This window comes from Panthera pardus, unplaced genomic scaffold (assembly GCF_024362965.1).
Source record: "Panthera pardus isolate Hobbes unplaced genomic scaffold, ASM2436296v1 HiC_scaffold_3, whole genome shotgun sequence".
NCBI lineage: Eukaryota > Metazoa > Chordata > Mammalia > Carnivora > Felidae > Panthera > Panthera pardus.
Window position 1 is genome coordinate 57425374 of NW_026526876.1, and position 22277 is coordinate 57447650.

Below are 22277 nucleotides of genomic sequence, written 5' to 3' on the forward strand. Positions count from 1 at the left end.
CCGCGCAGGAGAGCCTGGGGCAGCTGCCCGCCGCCGGGCGGAGCCGCGGGCAGAGCGGGGAGCTCGCCGAGGGGACGGCCCCGCTGCCTTCCACCCGCCGCCCGCTATCCGCCGGGGGCTCTCCCGCCTTGCCATGCCGCCGTGGGGCGCCGCCCTCGCCCTGCTTCTGGCCGCGCTCGCCCTGCTCGGCCTGCTCGCCCCGCGGCTGCGGCGCGCCGTCGGAGCGAGGACTCTGCCCGGGCCTCGCGGCCGGGACCACGAGGAGGAGGTGGACGGCAGAGGCGCCGCGGACGAGTTCAGCGACGGGCGTGAGCCGCTGCCCGGAGGGTGCAGGCTCATCTGTAAGCCGTCGGCGCTGGCCCAGTGCCTGCTGAGCGCCTTACGACATTCAGCAGCTCTGGAGCCGCGCCCGCGTTCCTGGCTCTCCGGGCCCCACCTGCAGACCCTCTGCCACTTTGTGCTGCCGGTGGGGCCGGGGCCTGAACTGGCCCGAGAGTACCTGCAGTTGGCGGACGACGGGCTGGTGGCCCTAGACTGGGTCGTGGGACCTTGCCCCCGGGGTCGGCGGGTCACCAACGCCGGGGGCCTTCCCGCGGTGCTGCTGGTGATCCCCAATGCATGGGGGCGCCTCACTCGCAACGTGCTCGGCCTCTGCCTGCTTGCCCTGGAGCGCGGCTACTACCCGGTCATCTTCCACCGCCGCGGCCACCACGGCTGCCCGCTGGTCAGTCCCCGGCTGCAGCCTTTCGGGGACCCGTCCGACCTCAAGGAGGCGGTCACTTACATCCGCTTCCGACACCCGGCGGCCCCTCTGTTCGCGGTGAGCGAGGGCTCGGGCTCAGCGCTCCTGCTCTCCTACCTGGGCGAGTGCGGCTCCTCCAGCTATGTGACCGGCGCCGCCTGCATCTCGCCGGTGCTACGCTGCCGCGAGTGGTTTGAGGCCGGCCTGCCCTGGCCCTACGAGCGGGGCTTTCTGCTCCACCAGAAGATCACCCTCAGCAGGTGGGTAACGGAGGCCCCAGCCGGGCAAGGGGGCAATAGAGGTCTTAGGGTGACCAAGAAACATTTCTGCCTAGTATTGAATCAAATAGGTTTAGGGCAGTTTGAGCAAAGTTCTCCTCACACAATTTCTGAAGCTGCCCTAACCCTCTGGTCTACACAGAACCAGGGAAACAGGTTTAAAAGCCATAGATGGGCTCGCATCGTTATGCTAAAATAGGGACTCCTGGCCTGGAGCGCGTGGCCTCACCTCAGCCCCAGCGTGTCCTAGCAACCTGATCACCTGCCCCACCTGTAGCAGAGGCAGCACCTGACATTTACCACTTAATTCACACAGTTTGTCAAATCAGCAAAGAGGCCTCTGGAAGCAATTACAAATGATTATCCAGAATGTTTCCTTCCAGTGTCTGAGACTGGAGGTGACAGGAATCAGAAATTTGGTGTTACGTGATTTTTAACATTCTTTGGACTTGACAAATGTTTTGCATATTCCTAGGTATATTGAATCCCAACATTTAAAGAATATGTCAACACAGTTTTTAAAAAAAGTCTCCAAAAGGAGAGCAATCTACCATTATTGTGACAGGTGAGCCTTTGGCACTGAGAAGGCCTGATCGATGTTCCCACAGCAAATAACCACATCTCAGCATGCACCATTGCTTTCCTAGGAAATGGCAAAATGAGATCAAAGACATTATAGCAGAAAGTGTGGTGTGCAGAAAGACCTGGGATGTGCAGTCAGAACCACTGGGGTTCAAATCCTAGCACTGGGTAGGTGCTCAAAAAGTGGTGGCAATCGTGATTTCTCTTTCCTCTTTTTTTTTTTCTTAATTTTTATTTAAAAATTTTTTAACGTTTTTATTTATTTTTGAGAGAGAGAAAGAGAGAGAGAAAACGAGCAGGGAAGGGGCAGAGAGAGAGAGGGAGACCCAGAATCCCAAGTGGGCTCCAGCCTCTGAGTTGTCAGCACAGAGCCCAGCACGGGGCTTGAACTCATGAACCTCGACATCATGACCTGAGCTGAAGTCGGACACTCAACCCACTGAACCACCCAGGCACCCCTAAATAGATTTTTTAAATGTTTATTTTTGAGAGAGAGAGAGAGAGAGAGAGAGAGAGAGAGAGAGAGAGAGAGAGAGAAAGCACAAGCAGGGGAGGGGCAGAAATATATGTGTGTGGGGGGAAACAGAGGTTCTGAAGCAGGCTCTGTGAGCTGACAGCGGAGAGCCCAATGCAGGGCTCGAATTTGCTGCAAATACTTAACCAACTGAGCCACCCAGCTGCCCTCTCTTTCTTTCCTTGCCCCATTTTGTTGTGAGAAGGCCAATCCCTGAGCTCCACAATGGCCCAATGCTGTCACGGCAACCCAGAACTTGTGAGGAGTCCAAGGGTAAGGTGTTCTTATATGGCTTAATTGCCAGTTTCCATCCCCAAATGACCACCACCAGTGCCGACTCTGGGCACCAGCTGGAGTAAGGTGAGAGAAGTGGAGAGGAAGTCTGGGCCTTTAGGATCTGCCCTGCCCATGGAAAATTGGGATTGAAAAAAAGGGCAAACCTTTTTGAATGTTTGTAGGAGACACACATCCAAATTCAACTGGCTTAAGTTTGGACTGAACCACCCAAAAGACTGAGCTGCCTGTCCTGGCCCCCTTGTCAGGGTGCTGGGCTGTCTCCATGTGGGTGGAAACAGCAAAAATGTCCCTCTTCCCCAGAGCAGTAGCTCTCAGGCTCCCTTGTGGGAGGTTACCCTGTAAAGTAATGATACTCCCAGCCACTTCCTCTGCTGCTGGGCCCTCTCTAGGAATACCTGCATCACTGCTCAAGGTCACACTTATTTGCCATTATCTGGGCACCATATTAGGCTTTTTTTTTTTTTTAAGTTTATTTATTTTGAGGGGAATGGGGTGGAGAGAGGAAGAGACAGAATCCCAAGCTCAAGGCGGGGCTCAAATTCACGTGAGATCATGACCTGAGCCCAGATCAAGAGTCTGACTCTCAACAGACTGAGCTACCCAGGCACCCCCAGCATATTAGCTTTAAAAGAAAAAAAAAAAAAAAAAAAAAAAAAAAAAAGGCTAATATAACCTAAAGTAAAATGTTAACGATGGGGGATGTCACCTGCTGGTTTGGATAGTCTGAGCCAGAGAGCTCTAGCAGGGGTTCAGGAGGTGAGAATTCAAAGCAAGTTCCCTACAGAGGATCAGAAGTTGTGATCAGGAGGAGAGCTGTCACACTATGGATCATTAGCTGTAAAGTCATTTGCTGCCCCAGGGCTGGGCAGGTCACATCAAGAGTGGCAGGCCTGGTAGGAACTGTGATACAGGAAAAAGGGAAGAGATGCACTGCTTGTTGCCCTGAGGAATGCCAGCCCACATTGCCAGACCTTTCCATTTCCCTCGAGAACCCAAGTAGCTGCCTTTTATGTACAACCTCCTGGTTTTAAACAATGACGAGGCACCTGGCTTGGTCAGTCGGCAGAGCACGTGACTCTTGATCTCGGGTTTGTAAAGTTGAGCCCCACATTGGGGTGTAGAGTTTACTTAAAAAAATAAAATCTTTAGGGGTGCCTGGCTGGCTCAGTTGGAAGAGCACGGGAGTCTTCATCTCGGGGTCATGAGTTCAAGCCCCACTCGTATAGTGGGTGTAGAGATTACTTAAATAAAACTTTAAAGAAAAAAAAAATAAAATCTTTAAATGATGACAATGAAATGCAAGTTTTAAAAAATATTATATGGCCAAAGAAGGTTTCTGTGGCCAGAATCTGGCCTGTGAACTCCCCCCCCACCCCCCGCCTCCCCATTACTTCTACTATCAATTTGTTTTCTCATTCTTCCCTCTCCTTCCTACCTTCCCCGTTTACCTTCTTGCTGCCAGGTACGCCTCGGCCCTGCAGGACACAGTGGACACCCACAAACTGTTCAGGAGCCGCTCCCTGAGAGAGTTTGAGGAGACCCTCTTCTGCCACACCAAGAGTTTCCCCATCAGCTGGGACACCTACTGGGACCACAACGACCCCCTCCGGGATGTGGACGAGGCTGCCGTGCCCGTGTTGTGTATCTGTAGTGCTGATGACCCCGTGTGTGGGCCCCCAGACCACTTTCTGCCCACCGAACTCTTTCACAGCAACCCCTACTTCTTCCTCCTGCTCAGTCACCATGGAGGCCACTGTGGCTTCCTGCGCCAGGAGCCCTTGCCAGCCTGGAGCCATGAGGTCATCTTGGAGTACTTCCGGGCCTTGACTGAGTTCTTCCGAACGGAAGAGAGGATGAAGGGGCTGAGCAGGCGCCGAGCTTCATTCCTAGGGGGCCGCCGTCGCTGGGGAACCCTGCAGAAGCGGGAGGTCTCTCCCTCTTCCCATCTGGAGGAGATCTTTAGCTGGAAGCGATCGTACACAAGGTGAGACCTGGCCCAGGAACATCCCTAGTCCTGCACAGAAGAGCAGGGCTGGGCACACCAGAGTCCTGAAAAGGTGGTGAGCACTGAAGGCGGCAGGCGGTCCCAGCTCTTGGCCACTGATTCAGCCCCTTCTCTCTCGAACTGGTCCGTGGGAAGAGATGGGATTTCCAGCAAGCTGGTGCTCACTTTACCCGGAGAACACTCCTGCCCCAGGCTTTGCTCAACACATCCTGGCTCTTCCTGGTCAGCAGCTGGGCTGTCACTGTCACTGTCTCTGTCTCCTGTCATCAACCTCCTAAACCAAAGAATAGCACCATTTAAGCCATGGATTCAGGAGAAAATACTCTCTCACTCAAAAGAACTACAGAGAAAATGGGTTTATGTATGTCATCGGGGAGCTGTGTCCCACATAAATAATCAGTTCTGTGACCCTGATTCTTGATCTGGAGCCACTCACTGCAGTGAGGACAGGATGTTTGTGTCTTAGTCCCACTTCCCTCATTTGGTTCTGTGGTTGTGGCTCTCTGCTGACTTCATGCTGTGGCAGCTGTGGAAGCTCCTAGAGCGGTGTGGCTGCGTCAGTCTTGCGTGAGTGTGAGAAAGGCGGCAGAGGCAGTGAATGCTTGCTGAGGCTGGGGTGGTGAGGTTAAGGTATGGAGTGAATGTGTCTGTGCCTGGAAGACTGAGGTCCTGTCTTCCGGACTAGTTCTGCAAATCTTGGTTGGGCAGATCTGGGGCTTCAGGCGAGGACCTCAAGCCTAGAGAGATCGATGATTCTAGGAAGAGGAAGTCCTCACACACAGTCTGCCAGACCATGGTTCAAAGAGCCAGACACTTAGGTACTCTAGCTGCTCCCTCCAGTACCGTTCCTGGAGGTTATTCCGGAAAACCTTAGCCAGAGCTATTTTTCTTCTGCCACGTGGGGTTTCTCTAAGTGGCAAAAAGTATAAATCTTGTATCTTTGGTATTTTCTGGTTAGTTGCCCTCTTTTCTGACCCTACTACTAGTCTCTTCCTCTCCAGAGCCTGGAGAGACATCTGGGGCCAGGGAAAGCAAAAGTTCCAAGAGGTTGGCTGGTGCTGACCCAGTGATTTATGAGTATTTCCCATTACCAAGTTTTTCTGGTCAATTTATTCAAAAGGCCATCTGTGTAGATGTAGAAAAAACTTCCTCCTGGATCTGGCCACTCAGTGACTGGTTTTATGGTGTTTGGTTTCATGAGGAATAATGCTGAAGATCAGAGTAAACTAAGGCATCGTACAGATTGATCCGCACATCCTGGTTTGGATTAGGCCATTAAACAATAGGGCAGGCATCTAGTTCTATGTGTTGGTAAGAGCTTTGCCCTGAAGTTTTATTTTGTCATCAAGAAAGAAGACACCTGCTTTGACCCAAAGCTCCATCCTGGCCTCACAAACAGCAAAGCAATTTTAAAGAGGAGAGATGTTTAAGGCTTGATATGAGGAATTCCTGGAGCCGTAATTTTCAGGTTTAGATGATCTTAGTCCAGCCTTCTTCTTCTTCTAGATCAAATAGGAAGAAACTCTGAACTATCCAAGAATCTCCCCCGAAATGCAGACAACACTCAATTGTATCGAAAGCACATTATCCTGTCATGAAAAAATGTCTTCCCTTCTTTCTCATTTCTTGCTCCTCCTCCTCCACATTCCTCATCTAACATTCTTTCACCATTTTTGAGCAGGAGAAATAGCAAGGAACTGAAATCTAAAGGAGCCGTCCTACTGCTGGTTATCAGCCTCGGCACAGGGCTTGCTGAGCAAGAATTACTGACATCTGGCCACCCCTCTCCCCCAGCATCTGGTATAGTGGGGATTTCAATTAGTCAGGGTCCTGCAGTCCCACATGCAGGACCTAGGATCATTCAGAACTGCCTGCAAAATGGGAAGCAGCCCAGTGGTTTTTAAGCTCGCGGCTTACAGAGCCCCCAAGGGCTGAACTCTGGATTGTTTCTGATATCTGGTATCTGGCCATGGGACTCTGGTTCTTTAAGATAATAGCTTTTGGGGAAATTGTAGTTGGCTTTCTTTTCTTTTATTATAAGAAAGTAAGTTTGTGGGGGTGGGGTGCATGTACATACATATAAAAATTTCCTTTCAGTTGTAGCCCAGGCTTCATTAATTCCCTTCGACCCAGGGCCCTAATACCTAAACCCTAAGGTATTTCTCCTCCGTGTTCCTTGCGCCCCATGTGCTTATAACCTATCTCAGGAAGCTACTTCTTTCTCATCTTCCCATCACTGCTTTTTTCAGCTCATTTTGCCAAGAATGTGCAGCCCCTATCGGGGCAGGTTTGGGTGACCCTGTCCTTCAGTGTAACAATGAAGGAATCGCCCATATTGGCTCTGCATTGGTTAATAGCTAATTACATGAAACCAGCCAGAAGAACCCCAGAGAGAATATGTGATCCTTGAACGAAATACCAAGTTATGAGGTTGAGGAAGGAAAAACCAAACAACAAAACAAAACTAGCCTCAGAGAGGGCACCAGAACAAAAACAAAAACAAACAAACAAAACTGAGACAACCCAAGGAAGTACCTCTGAGTTGGGAGTTTTCCAGGTCTCAAGTCTTACATGATCCTCTCAGGCCCTCATTCACTTGCTTGCCTTCCTTTTGGTCTCTTCATTATTTATTAACACCTTCAAATGGTAAGAGAAAACGAAGAAACAAAAAAATTCCCCAAAACCCCATGGCTTAAAGGAGGCACGATCTCAGAAGTAGGCTGAGTCCTCTGTCTCCTCACATTGGATCAGAGTGCCAGGAAGCAAACAGTTGCCTCGGAAGGTTGAGTTCTCAGTAGTGAGTTATGATCTCTGATACCTAAGACTGTGCTAGCTAGAACTTAGATTCTCTTAAAGAGTTAGTATTTTATGTATTTATACGTAGGTGTCTAGGGGGGCTTGGCCAGAGACAGTATGAAAAACAAAGCACCAAATCCTCACTTTGAGGAGATATCATCTCTGTTTTGGGTGAAGGTATCCTTTCTAAGATTTGAGTACTGTTAGAAAAAGTCATGACACAGGAAGTATCATTTTGGCTTTATATATAACCTCAAAATTACCCCAGAGTCAGGATCTCCTCTGTACTTTCCACCCAGACCACAAGAGCCTTTTTCAGTCAGCCACCCTTAGTAACGCCAAGGTATCTTCCTTTAGAAATGAACTTTAGCCTGCATTCCTCTCCCTGCTTAAACAAGCAGACACAATTGGCCACTTTGGTAAGACTTGGTAACAATGCCAATGAGTATTTGTGATTCTATAGTCAAGCCACAATGGATGGCATAAGAAACCTTCCCTAGTTATCACAGTTTTCGAGACAAGATTGAGAAGTTATATGTAGGGAGTGCCTGGAGATGGAATGAATGCCTCAGGAAGCAGCAAGTCCCACGAAACTGGTGGGACAGGCAAGCTGGACTGCCATTTGGCACACATCAGAGAGGGGACATGTGCTGAGAAATAAGGGGGGGCCTAAATTAGTTTTCTTTTTTTTTTCTTTTAATGTTTATTTATTTTGAGATAGAGACAACAAGCAGGGGAGGGGTAGAGAGAAACTCCCAAGCAGGCTCTGTGCTGACAGCAGAATATGTGAGATCTCTAAAACGTGAGATCATGACCTTAGTCGAAATCAAGAGTCGGATGCTTAAATGACTGGGCCACCCAGGTGACCCACTTTTTTTTTTTTTTTTTAAGTAAGCCCTACACCCAATGTGGGACTTGAACTCGCAGCCCCAAGATCAAGAGTTGCCTGCTCTACCGACTTTGCCCCAAGCCAGCCAGGTGGCCCAAGGGTGATCTAGATTAGATATAAAGTCTCTTCTCATCTGAGAGTTGGTGAATTGAAATAATGCTAATGAGCTCGGTAAGTTGCAAAGACTTTTGGTTGGTTGGAATCAAGATCACAGACCTGTTCCAGATTCTGGGAATTGGTAGACATAAAGATTTTAATGAAAATAACCTTGCCAAGGGGCACCTGCCTGGCTCTGTTGGTGGAGCATGTAACTCTTGATCTCAGGGTTGTGAATTTGAGCCCCACGTTGGGTGTAAAGATTACTTATAAATAAAATCTTAAAAAAATAATAACCTTGCCAAAGTGACCGAGGATGTTTTTCAGATACCCAACAATTATACTCTAAAGTATCCAGGAAGCACTAAGAGTTTGAAAGAAAAATGGAATTTCATTAAAAGAAACACAAGACACTAACACATCAAAAATAAATGTCTCTAACCCCTCCGTGTCCAGCCTTCCTGTGTAATGACGTAATACCCTAGTACTTATCACCATTGTGGCCGAACAAAAACTTCTAACTTGTTTGCGTCTGAATAATAAATTGCAGTCTCCCTGCAACAATGGAATGTCATTATTTTTTAAATCTCCAGAAACAAAGGCTCTGTTTGTCTTCTGAAGTCCTATGTGTACTGAGCCATGCCTGCTTACCCACCTGCAGAGTTAACAGAGCCTCGCTGCACATTCTGTTTGCTGGCTGTTGCTTCACTTCTGTACATCTAGCTTTGTGTTCTCAGGCACATCCAGTGGCAGCTCTGTTTAATCAAAAACCAGGCCTCCTGCTCTGGGCTAATAATTTCCCAGCAAACTCAAAATTCCCCAATCAATGATACCTACAAAGAGATATTTTCCAGTGAGCAATTAGTTAACTTGGAATAGAGTACTGAAGAGGTAGCTTGGAGATGTGGGTTCTATTTTCTACTTTATCTGTGACTCATAGGACTTTGGGAAAGTTATTTTACAAGTTGTTCCACATAAAGAGATTGAGACTGTAAATAGGCCTTAATTCAGAAGGTCTGTTGGGATAGAATAAAATAATAAAAGTAGGTAGGTCCCCTTGTCCAAGTCTACTTAGTTTGTCAACCAGAGCTCAAAGACCTCTAGGATGAGGTGGCATTTGCCTTCAGACGGAATGTGTTCTCCAATTCTTACAAGGCCAAGAAGTTCCAGTTATTAATTTCATGGTAAAGCTAGGAAGGCCTGCATGAGCTGAGTCCTGGGCTGCTCAGTTGAGGGCAAACTCTCCCCACCCCCTGCCCAAACAACGAGTGCACACACACATTCTCTGATAACCATGTTATAGCTAATAGGTTGCACATTGGTTCATTTGTTCCAGCCCAAAACTGTTTTCCTAGTTCTTATAAATGGTCAGAAAAGACGTGGCTTTAAGATCTCATCATTACTGGTTATGGGGCTAAAGCCCAGACCCCAAATCAGTGCTGTTTATGCCATACTTTGCCTTTTCTAGTCTATCACTGGCTGAGATGACAGTAAATAATGCCCATTTTAGACTTCATAAAGCATGGTAACGAAAGGGGAAATAATTCGTCTTCAGAGCTGCTTAGTGCACAGCTCTGCGGGGAAACCACACACGTTAATCTATAAATGGCACCCGTAAGGTTATTGCATAGCCTGCACAGCCTCAACACCCTCAACACCCTCAACACCCTCAGCAACTCTGTTTTCTTCTACCATTAAGAACAAGTATCTGCAGATATAGTAGCAATTAAAGTCACTAATTGGCCACTACACATACAGAGACCCTCATTTTCCAGCTGGCATCTCTGAGATGCAAGTGATAGCCTTAGCTTATCGCCACTGTGGCTGTGGAGCTAGCCAAACGCTATGGCAAATTTTTATTTATGTTCAAAATTCTTTTACAGTCAGGATAGGTTTTTACAGCTAAAGCATAGCTTAGAGCATCTTTGATGTGTTTAGACAATGACAAATTAGACATTTGGGTTGTTGACAGGGAATATAAGCTACAAGTTTTACAGTACTCTCCTTCCACTACAGTTTGAAGAGCCCAAATGTGGGGAGAATGAAGAAATTTTTTTTCCTTAATGTTTTTTAATGTTTATTTTTGACAGAGTGTGAGTGGGGAAGGGAGAGAGAGGGAGACACAGAAACTGAAGCAGGCTCCAGGCTCTGAGCTGTCCGCACAGACCCTGATGCAGAGCTTGCACTCAAGGACTGCGAGATCATGACCTGGGCTGAAGTTGGACATTTAACCGACTGAGCCACCCAGGCACCCTAGAAATCTTGTTTCTTAAACCTTTTTTGAATTCCTCCAAATTCTAAGTAGGAGGTTGGAAATGCTGGCCATAAGAGATCTGGGATCTAATCTTGGATCTCCTGCATAATTACACTATATAAAATGTTAATGTAGAAATAGCTCAGTATCAACACACTAGAAGTTAAAAAGCCGTGTTAAAAAGTTAAAAGTACTTTTCAGACAGTATTCTCTTCAATAAAGCAGGTAACAATTCTACTTTTTAAAATGACACTTAAAAGTTTCTAGTTAGGGGCACCTGGGTGGCTCAGCGGGTTAAGCGTCTCTTGGTTTCAGCTCAGGTCATGATCTCACGGTTTGTGGGTTCAAGCCTCGTGTCAGGCTCTGCAATGTCTGCGCAGAGTCTGCTTGGGATGTTCTCTCTTTCCTTCTCTCTGCACCTCCCCTGCTCACTCACTCTCAAAATAAACAAACATTTAAAAAAATGTTTTCTAACTAAAAAACATGAAACTCCCTCTCCCCACATTAGCCTCTGGCAAAAATAGTCACTTTAACAGTGTTTTAAGCAATGGGGCTAGATTAGAAATTTGCCCCAAACAGGGGCAGAAAATATGATTTTCAAATTAGGGAAGGTAAAACCACCCAGATGAAATGACCTTTTGAAGTTCTGTACAAGGTCCATGAACCACATACATTCATGTGTCTGTGTGTGGTGGGAGGAGCTGCAGTTACACAGACTAGAACATGGGTCTGTATAAAACCGCAGAACCTGCACTGAACCACCAGAACCTAAATGAGGACCACCTCACACCCACAACACAATCAGCGACTTCATTCTCTGGGCAAAGAGAATCTGAGGCCATTAGACTGGAGGGTTTATGTCTGTATCAGGGAGTTCACTCTTCCCTGTATCTTACACATTTTTGTAATAGCCCCAACATCTAGCACTGTGCCTGAGATTAACAGTCACTTAATTGAAATATACTTTATCTTTTGGAAATAAAATTACTTTAAAAAACTAAGCAGAGACTCTGTGTACTAAAATTACTTTATTACAGTTGATTTTTTTTTAAACATTTCCTTTGCTATGATACAAAGGATACTTACAAACAAAATATTACATATGACCTTGTTTTCGCTCTTATGTTCTGACAACTTGGTAACAGCTTTAAATGCACAATCTATACAATTAATACAGGTTATATATGAACTATAAGGTATGTTGAACCAGAAGAATACTGACAATATACTGTACAATAAGCCTTACCAGTTAGTGCTGCGGACCATTTCTACCAAAAGGAAAATGCACATCTGTACAGTCACCTTTACCAGCTGGTGCTGACAGTGAGGGAGAGGCTTCTTCCCCATTGCAACCCTTGATAAGCCTCCACTGTGGGCATCTGTTTGGTCCGAAAATTGAGAGGACTGTGTATATTTAAAATTAGTCATCAGTAAAGTGGCAGAACATCACTTTCAACATGATAATCTCTCACCAAAAAATCAGTCCTAGTTTTAAAAGACCACAAGTCCTTTGTCTACCGCGAAAACCCTACAGGCTCAAGGGCTTTGGGAGATGAGAAGATGAAGGCTGCCAAAAAAGGAGGCAAGAAACCAAGCCAAAATCTAGGTCTTGCAAAATCATCATTTTTCCCTTCACCAAAGGGAAGTAGAAATGTACAAATTCATTGATGAACCTCAATGATAACATATCAGTTAGCTGATAACCCTCATTTTATCTGGACCCCTGACTTGTGGGAATAACGGAAAGAGATCGTGAATAATATAAACCACTTTTAGAAAAGAACTTCTTGCTTAGTTAACATATTCCCTTTAGCCACCAGAGCTGGTCCTGGGCCATTACAGGTGTGCATTCATCTCTCAATGGTCTACTCGGAAATGATAAGGTTACAGCTTTTTTTCTTTTCTTTTTTCTTTTTTAAATAAAAAAGCAATTGACTGAAGCATTTTTCTTTTTCTTTTTTTTCTTTTTTTAGGTAAATAGCAAAAATAAAAATAAAAACCAACCCTGGCATTTGCACAAATGATGCAAATGGAGCGATGTGGCCTGTAAGGTAAGGGGTTAGTAGAAAGGAAGAGAGAAGTGAAGGAAATTCAGAGAAAACGATGTATTTTAACTTTTCTTAAAAATTTCTACAATACATGTGCAAAAAAATCATGCTGGTTGAGGAAAACAAAGGGAAATGAGTATATAAAACTAAAAACATAAATAATATGTTTGGATGACTGGTGAAAGCAGAAACCAACCTGGGTTACCAAAAGGATTATACATTCAAGATGCTCTTAAACCCAGTGGGATAACTTATGTTAAAACTGTGTTAATAGTTACGTTAAAAATCTCAAGTTTGTTTTTAAATCTTCACAATACAAGCAAAGCTGTTTTAAAATATACACTATACATATTTCTCAAAGTCTCTCCAACCTCATTAATGCGCATTAGGCTTTTTCATACACTAAAACAAGGGGGTTCTGAAAGCTAGGTTGCTCAGAGTAACCCATCCATTATTTAAATGTTCATTTTAAGTTTTAAATGGGTTAAAAATTTTAGCAGACTTACATAAATAGGATTTAGCAACACAAGTGTTAATTTAAAAAACTCTAAAGCATTTACAAATTATCTGGTTGGAACAGTCTGGGAAACGTATGTGCACTATTACTTTAAAATGTTATTTACATCAGACCATTGCTTTTGTAAAAATTTCTCTAAAAGATAAAAAACAAAACTCAATAAATTTGGAGCATTAACCTATTCTAACCTAGCACAGAAGGATCATAAAAGGAAAGGTAAAATACGAAGAAAATTATCTTCTAATAGAAACCCCACATATCCTCTCCACTTGGATTTTGCCCTATGAAACCACCTGCAACTCCTAATAGGCTCATATATCAAGTGTCAAGATAATGTGGTAAAATATCTTGTCAGATAAATTACTGGCCTCAAGTGGACTTTTTAAAAAAATTCTTCCACCTTGTGTCTCTGGCTTGGATTATTTTAGGACACATACATGTAATTAATTGGAGGGGCACTCTAAGTAGGCACAATTCCCATTTAATGTGGAAGAAAATGTGTAACACATAAAATGTTAGGGAGAAGGGTGGTGGTTTCTTTGATATTATGAAATGCAAGGAAGCACATTTGGAATGGGCACCAAAAAAGAGCTATCTGGCAACACACCAGGGGCAGCCAACATCTTAATAAACTAAATATAGTTGTCTATGACAACAAGGGGGTTAGAAGGGTCCAGGACACCCCTCTCCCACTGTTTGATATGTGCCAAATAGTCACATGGACCAGCCAGAATCTGAAAACATTAAGCAGTTACATCTTTTTAAATCACGTAATTCACTCCATGACCATGTGCAACTTATAGTAACAATAATGTTCATGCTGAGGCAATGTACTTGAGGGCTCAGAAAAAGCAAAATGTGCCACTGAGAGAAACCTGTTCCCATACAACTGGTTTTCATGCTTTCAAGTGGCCCTAATACACCTTTGAAGCTAAGCCAAGCCATGCAAAAGCAAAGAGTACACACTTTTCATTAACATTGGTATCTCATTTTGCTAAACTCCACTGACCTCAGAGTTGCCACTGAAACATATCAGTACTGAATGCATACAAACGACGGTTCACGGGTTTTTTAAAATGCATTTCCCTCGTCTATATTTACCAGCCTGTAATACCTTAGGCTACAAGGCATTTCAGAGAAAGGTTTAGTGGGGATAATGACAAAGGAACATATGCAATTCTGGAAATAGAAAAATACTCCAGAAATGGGATCAATGTGCCAGCAATTCACATAGTTCATTTCACTGAAAATTCAGCTACAGAGCCCAATAAACAGTTCCAAGCCATAATGTTATCACCTGCATAATTTACATAAACATTAAAACTCTTGCACTTTATAGACAAAACACACGTCTGTAAACATGGCCACTGGGGGAGGGAGGCTCCCTACCTCATTCATGATCGAAAACATGTAATCATTATATTAAATAAAATGACTTTGCTTCAAAAGATGTAAAACCTGACCGATTAAGCTTCACTTTCCCCTGTTCAACAACAGTTAAGCATTAATTCTAAAAATGTCACCTAGGATGGTTTCAGGATTAGATGCTAGGACCACAACTGGCAATGACAGCAACTCCTCTCTAGCTGGCACAGACTTATAAACTTTAGTACAAAAACAAAAAAATACAGAAACTAGGTCAATTTGTTAGCTACATATTTACAGATAATTACATGATTTTTCACTCATAATTGCTAAAAACTATGAGTGAAAAGGAAACTGTGCAGGCTGAATTACCCGTACTTGGGGGGGGGAGGGGAGGGCTCCTTGGGCATCAAGACACCCTTTTCATTCATTCAGAAATCTCATCTTCTCTCCACTTTTCCATGGCAAACTACCTACAGATGTCCAGGTTGGTATATCCAGTGGGCATCCTGTTTCAGAGAGGATTCACTTTTTTCTACATTAAAGAAGAATTTCTTGTATATTTAAAATAAAAAAATAAACCCGACACAGACAGACACATACATACATGCAAAAAAAATCTCTCCGCAACTTCAAAAAGTTAGGATTGCTGGGAAACAGTTAACAGTGATGGTGACATAGGAAATGGCTCCCCAGTTTTAATTCTCCGCCTGTATTTTCTTTAAAGATATCTATTTTTGGGTGGGTGGGAGGGAAGTGCAAGTTTAAGAAACCCACAAGAGGCAGATAAGGTGCATATTAATTTATATTTCTTGTAATCTGAAGACTGTCATTAGGCCAAACGGGTTCTCTTCCTTTGTGAGTGAAATTTTGGAAATTTGAATATAAACGAGGGAAAACTTAGTCAACGTGACTTTCAAGGGGGCTACCGGAATTCAGCAGAAAAATATAAATGCACAATAACGGAAGAGTTCTCAGCTTCACTTTCTTTTTCTAGACAATATTTAAATAAAACTTACTTCCTTACAAATTAATAGTCATTTCCAATGCAGACCTATTGTGGTGATTTCATAAAAGTGCAGACAACATAACCACACACACAGCAAGACAGACTTCAATCAGTAGTCCTTGCATACAAGAGGCAAGTCTGCTAAGTGTACAGCACAGCCTTCATCCTTTAGGGAATCTGAGGATGGGAAATTTCCAGTTCTCAACTTAAGAGTAAGTGAGCGCCTTCTCAAAGGCAATGCTACAACCTCAGGGGCACTATCATGTTAGGTGAGGGAAAAGAAGAGAGACTTTGTCTCTCTTTAATAATGATCTGTATTTTGGTAAGCAGCTCAGAGATGACAGCCCAAGTTTTGGCTTTGTTCCTTAGAGAAGGTAGTTTTCTATCTAAGAAACAAGAACCTCTTCTTCCATCATTATAGGAGATTCACACTTCTATACCTTAAATATATTATTTTCTGACTTGAATACACACTACACACTTCACATTGTAAGCATGGGACAGAATGCAGGACCATATAAACCTCCCAGGAAAGGGTTGCTGTGTTGGGCCAAATCTGTGCTTGAATAGTAGTGGCTCAGAAGAGCTGGAAGGTGCATGAAGAACTTAACTATTGGCAAGCAAGAAGAGGCAGCTCAAGGGAGAAAGCCCCACACCAATACCATATCCTTCTCTCCCAGTGGCCATTTTCTGTTGATCTCACCGTTTAGGAGAACCTTAGATGCTTTAGCAGTAATTCCTTTCTTGGCTGTTTTGGTCCTTAGCAAAATGTGTAAGTGTTAGTATCAACGGAGTAAAAAGAGCAAGAGGATCAATGGCATCACTACTAAGAAATACACCGAGATCGCGCACATGGAGACTGTGACTTACTGGTTCTTTTCATCATCTTGGCAGAGGAATCACCACCAGTGTTTGTAATTTCCACGGTTCATTTCTCTCTGCACCACTTATCGTTTATTGCATCACAACACAAACTCACAGAGACACTAACTGGCTCCTCCCCTGGCATTATTTTACTGCATTGCAACTTATGGTTCCACATTTACTTAACTTTCTTTCCACCCACACAAGTGCTAAGAAGGGAGTAAAAAAGAAAAGATTGCATCTAATGACCACCTTCTCATAAATATCAACCCAGAATACTCATTCTTAAGAAACACATGCATTCTTGCCTTAACTGAGGACTGAAATAACAAAATAACAGAACCTTAAGCACCCTGATGGAAATGTACAGTATGAATTACATCCATCTATCTATACACACATATAGACACTCATATGTATATACAGTATATACATACAAATGATAATAACTATACCAAAATGTGCATATTTAACACAGTTTTAAAAAGCCAGTAGATCATGGTATAATACAATTTATTTCCACTAGTGAATGGCACAAATGGAGAAATGCAAAGGAGGTGTTTCAAGTACAATAGTCATTTTTTCACAGGTGAAAATAAACAGTATTATTCCAGTGTCCAACACAATGTATTCTATAAAAGTTTAAAATGCCAGACATTTAGTACTTAAAGAAGTAGAAAGTTACTAAAGTCAGCCTTACGGTCTGAGAAAGATACTCATAGAGTTTTCAACTTGGGGATGGGGGGTGAGGAAAAATAGGGAGGAGTGTCAAGGACAGTTTTAGTGTACTGAATGGTCTTGATGTCTAGGCAGCTAAAAATCATAATGACTTTGCTAAAAAGTTCAATTTATCAATAAACCCTTGGCTTTGGGTACCAAGCATATTATACCTGTGGGGTGGTTCAAACGCAGGACTATTCATTTCTAGGCATAGAAAGGACTAAAAGGACTGGCAGCTCTAAATAAAAACAATATAAACACATTTTCCAGCTAACATTCTCTATATCATGAAAATACTTTCAGATCCTACAATTTGGGGTTAGAGCTAACTTTAATAAGAAGAGAAAAAGTATGTGCAAAAGGAAGGAAACCCAATTAGGAATAATATATTTCAAGGTATGAGGTTTTGCATTTTTAAAATGCTAACTTAAAAAATGGGAGAGACAGTGAACACAAGAAACTTTTTACTGCCAAGCTCTGGATACCAGATATAGCATTTACAATGTTCTGATATGCTGGACAAATTTCCCATACTTTTTATTTTCTTAAATACATATATACCAAGTGAACACCAACACTGGGGAGGAGGTAGTATTAATTTGATCAAATGTTGACATTTGTACACTGACTCAGAAAGTGCCTGCTTCTTTCTTTAGGATCTCTCAAAACTTTTCATATTTTCCTGCTACAAGCTTTACTCTTTGATGATTCCTACCATGTATGAGATTCCTCAGAAGTCAGATCACACAAACCAATTAAGTGAAATTATTTTTGCAAACTATAAATATTTTAATTAAATTAACTTAATGGAATAATCCAGGTATAGTCATGACCTACATGAAAAACTGGCTGTCATGCAATTCAATCAGATAGATACAAAGCCCTACTGGACAGACATGCGGAGTCAGTACTCAATCACGATTCTAAAAGTATATATGAACTCAGTAACTCGATTTGACTAAGTCCACAAGTAGACTCTAGCATGTATCACGGGTAGTATTTTGGATTTTTAAAGAGTTTCGTACGCAAAACTGATCTGCTTCCATATTCCACCCCCTCCAGTAGTACAGATTGGCCAGACTGAATGACAGTTTTTTGAAATATATAAAATTCCATTACATTTTTGGACATTTAATTAATTCTAAAGAGCTCTCCTATCATTTTCCTCCAAACTGGTATATATCTCAGTTTGTCTGAAATACGGTAATATTTTAATGCCAGAAAAGAGAGATTCAGAAAATCAGAAGCCCCTTTCATTAGATAGGACAAGTGCATGTTATGTTCACCTAATAACTAGTGATCGTGAGCATGGTCAAAAGGACAATGTATCATAGTGTTATCTGAAACACTGCCTAAACTGAGTGTGAATTCTACTGTTACCTTGGTTTTTTAAAAATTTACATTAAAATATTAATTTTTCTTCCAGTTACCTTTCAATGAATGCCAGAAACTCCTAAAGGGGAGGCTTCATGGAGATTGGGCTGACATACCTGGGGAAGACTTAAATTTGGTTGAGAAAAACCAAGATTTCAACAGTGATAGATTACTGTTTGGTCATCACTCAGGTCTAGGTGTCACTGAGACTTAGGGAATTCTAACTTGGAGCCCTCTGACCACATGAAAATGAGGACCCAGAGTTAGTAGCAAGGGTTCTTCAAGACAACTGGGGAGGGGGCAGGGCAATAACTTGTAAGAAACTCTGATCTGTCACTGGGAAGGACATTTTTTTTCCTTCAAGTCATACTCATAGCTCCTTAACCACCTTCAACTCAATTTCCACACTGGGTGTGGAATGCCAAGGAACATCTGACTTTTAGCGTTGGGTTGATCCTTCATTGCAAAACATAAAACAAAACAAAACATGCCCCTCTCTGGGGAAAAAAAAAAGTTAGCTTTCATTAAGAGATTCCCTGACCACTATAACTTACTTAACCTTTTTTTTTGTCTTTTTTAATTTGCCAAACTTGATAGTTCCTTTTCAGTAGTACTTTAGCACTGAGGCTAGAGACTTCTGGAAGTGGTGTTTCCTACTGTGTGATGTTAACATGATGCCAAATGGTCACTAAGTCTCAAGGAACTAAAAGTTTGTAAAGTATTGCAGCAACAAAAATAGCCAAAAAAAAAAAAAGAAAAAGAAAAAAGAAAAGAGAGAGAGAGAGAGAGAGAGAGAGAGAGACAAAAGAAAAAAAAAAGGACCTGCACATACAGCAAAATCTACAGTGGTGATGAGGATTAGTCAGCAGCTGGTAAAGTCATTGGCTCAGTGACTCCTGGTTCACTATGGCAACTAAATATTTAAATAATTGGCTATTCTACTTGTAAACAGGAAATCCCATAAGCCAAAAGGGGGAGGATAATCAAATTATGTCTATGTAGTGTAATGAGAATTCCAATGGATGGCAGTTTGCAAATATGGCATCCTTCAAATACCTCTGGCATTTGATTTGTATTGGCTATATGTCTGTTTTTGTACAAAGTAAAAGTACTGTTTGGGGTCTTGGGAGTTATAGAGCTTAGCTAGGATGAGATATCACAGTAAAAGCAATAAAACATTAGGATATATAGGCTTCATCTCCTCACTCTGCTGCTGAACATACCCACCACATGAACTTTCAGGGGCCTCTCTCACCTTCCAGTCTCCCCTTTGAAGGCTCACAGGTTTGTTGATGCAATTTCCACACAACTTGTGATCTCCTGAAGCACCTCCATCTCACCATGCCACAAAGAAGGCACAATTGAACGGACAAAACAAAAACAAAAACTGACAAACCTATGCAGCATTCAGAAAAAGAACTAAGTTGTTTTCTACTCTCTGTAAAAGTCAATGCAACCCTTTAGTGTTCGTGAATTTCTACTCTTTTACTCCAAATGAGGCCGAGAAGTCAGACCAATTTAATAAAGAAAATACACTGGTGAGGGAATACAGGTGTGTTTCAATAATCACTTGGTTCAACATATGCTGCCTGCCTGCTGTGAGTGGCTCATAAGAATTTGGGGTGTGGGGAAGGCTTTAGATCTTTTCACAAATTTCTTAGAATACAGTAGCCCCAAAGTGATGACTCACGCCACTATGCTGTATTCTATTTTTGCAGTGTTCAAAAATTACCCCCAATCTAGCCAATTTCTTTTTACATACACACAATTCCCCCTTTCAAAATTTTTCCAGAAGTTAAAGAACAAAACAAAACCCGGCAGCCAAATGCTATGACATCTCAATTAGTAAACACAAAACAGAATGCTTTACAAAAATGAATAAAATATACCATATGCACTCAGCGTCCACACTGTAGTACCCAAGTGAGGAGGCTGCTGTGATGATGTCTGTAGGCAGTTTCTTTTGGCAGACAGCTCCAGCGGAATTGCCACTCTCAATTATTAAGTTATGTATAAGACATGTGTGACCCATTGGATATTTGTGAAGTGACACTCGTGCTTCTGCTCATGCCCTGCTCTGTCCGTCCCCCAGAAGCTGTCCGCCTCAGAGCCTGAGGGCTATTGCGGACTCCCATACTGCTACCTCGGGGTACCCCTTGCATTGGCCCTGAAGGGTGACCCCATGGTTGGGGTCCACCTTGCATTGGATGGCCCCAAGCCTGTGGTGGGCCACCCATGGGATGACCCCAGTGAGGTCCTGGACCCCCAGTAGGATTATGAGACCAACCAGAAGCTCCCGGGTAGCTGTGGCTAAATGCCTCAGGGGAAAGATTGGAAAGGACCATGTTACTAAAACCTAGTCTCATGCTTTCAGAGTCAAAAGCTTCAATTTCTCTGGCTTGGCGCTCCAACAGACTTCTTATTCGTTCTGTGCGTTCATTCTGCAAAGCCAACATCTCTTCCTCAATCTGTTTGGGGTTGGGGAGGAAAGCAAAAAGAAAGGTGATTTATTTAAAAGAAAATCTATAAATTAAGGAAACAGTAATTACTCAGCTTTGAAGTGAATCATAAAATAGTTCATTCTGGCTATTTTTTTTTTATTTTTTTTTTTTTAAACGTTTATTTATTTTTGAGACAGAGAGAGACAAGAGCATGAATGGGGGAAGGTCAGAGAGAGAGGGAGACACAGAATCCGAAACAGGCTCCAGGCTCTGAGCTGTCTGCACAGAGCCCAACGCGGGGCTCGAACTCACAGACCGCGAGATCATGACCTGAGCTGAAGTCGCATGCTCAACCGACTGAGCCACCCAGGCGCCCCTCATTCTGGCTATTTTATGGATGTACGTTTAAAGTTAAAAAACATTTTTTTTTAACATTTATTTATCCTTGAGGGAAAGAGAGAGTGTGAGTGGGGGAGGGGCAGAGAGAGAGGGAGACACAGAATCTGAAGCAGGCTTCAGGCTCTGAGCTGTCAGCACAGAGCCCGATGTGGGGCTTGAACTCACGAGCCGCGAGATCATGACCTGAGCTGAAGTCGGATGCCCAACTGACTGAGCTACCCTAAAGTTTTTTTGTTTTTTTTTTTGAGAGTGCAAGCAAGCATTCATGTGAGTGGGGGAGGGACAGAAAGCAAGGGAGAGAGAATCCCAAGCAGGCTCCACGCTGTCAGCACAGAGCCCAATGCAGGGCTCGATCTCATGAGGTCATGGTGAGATCATGACCTGAGCTGAAACCAAGAGTCAGATTTTTAACCAACTGCGACACCCAGATGCCCTGCACATTTAAGAATTTAAAGAGATGTTGGGCACCTGGCTAGTTCAGTTTGAAGAGTATGTGATTCCTGATCTCAGGGTCATGAGTTCCGGACCCACACTGAATGTAGAGATTACTTAAAAATAAATAAATAAAAACTCAAAACAAAATTCTACAAAGAAATTAAAGAAATGTACTCTAGGAATCATGTACAACTTATTTTTTTTAATGTGTAAGATCAAGTTCTTTTTTAAAAATTAAATTAGGGGTGCCTGGGTGGTTTAGTCAGATAAGTGTCTGACTTCAGCTCACGTAATGCCTTACGGTTCATGGGTTCAGCCTCGTGTTGGGCTCTGTGCTGACAGCTCAGAGACTGGAGCCTGTTGAATGTTGAATAAACATTCAAAAAACATTTTTTAATTAAATTAGATGATTTTATATTTAATATAGTTGATGTTACATTAGTTTCAGGTTAAAATCAAGTTCTTTTTTTTTTTTAATTTGGTTTTTAATGTTTATTTATTTTTGAGAGAGAGAGAGACAGAGTGTGAGCAGGGGAGAGGCAGAGAGAGGGAGATATAGAATCCAAAGCAGGCTCCAGGCTCTGACCTGTCAGCACAGAGCCCGATGCAGGCTCAAACTCATGAGCCATGAGATCATGACCTGAGCTAAAGT

General features: G+C 43.1%; 2 protein-coding genes across 3 annotated transcripts in view; one reads left to right on the top strand and one right to left on the bottom strand.

The window, feature by feature from the left end:
- Positions 1-4: 4 nt before the first annotated feature.
- On the top strand, positions 5-4832 carry ABHD15 (abhydrolase domain containing 15). Its single transcript, XM_019429730.2, has 2 exons — positions 5-1002; positions 3876-4832. The coding sequence occupies exons 1-2, from the start codon at positions 134-136 to the stop codon at positions 4399-4401; spliced, it is 1395 nt and encodes a 464-aa protein (XP_019285275.1). The 5' UTR covers positions 5-133; the 3' UTR covers positions 4402-4832.
- Positions 4833-11466: 6634 nt separating this feature from the next.
- Positions 11467-22277, bottom strand: part of TAOK1 (TAO kinase 1) — a 144642-nt gene continuing 133831 nt past the window's right edge. For both annotated transcript variants that reach the window (XM_053892655.1, XM_019429732.2), the window contains one exon: positions 11467-20818. In XM_053892655.1, the coding sequence (XP_053748630.1) occupies positions 20357-20818 (462 nt within the window). In that variant the 3' untranslated portion in view covers positions 11467-20356. The remainder of the gene's footprint in view (positions 20819-22277) is intronic.

Bases quoted from the DNA above. Each gene is read 5' to 3' on its own strand.
- ABHD15 (XM_019429730.2), top strand. From the start codon at position 134: ATGCCGCCGTGGGGCGCCGCCCTCGCCCTGCTTCTGGCCGCGCTCGCC. The intron at 1,003-3,875 runs GTGGGTAACGGA...TCTTGCTGCCAG, and splicing joins CAGAAGATCACCCTCAGCAG to GTACGCCTCGGCCCTGCAGG.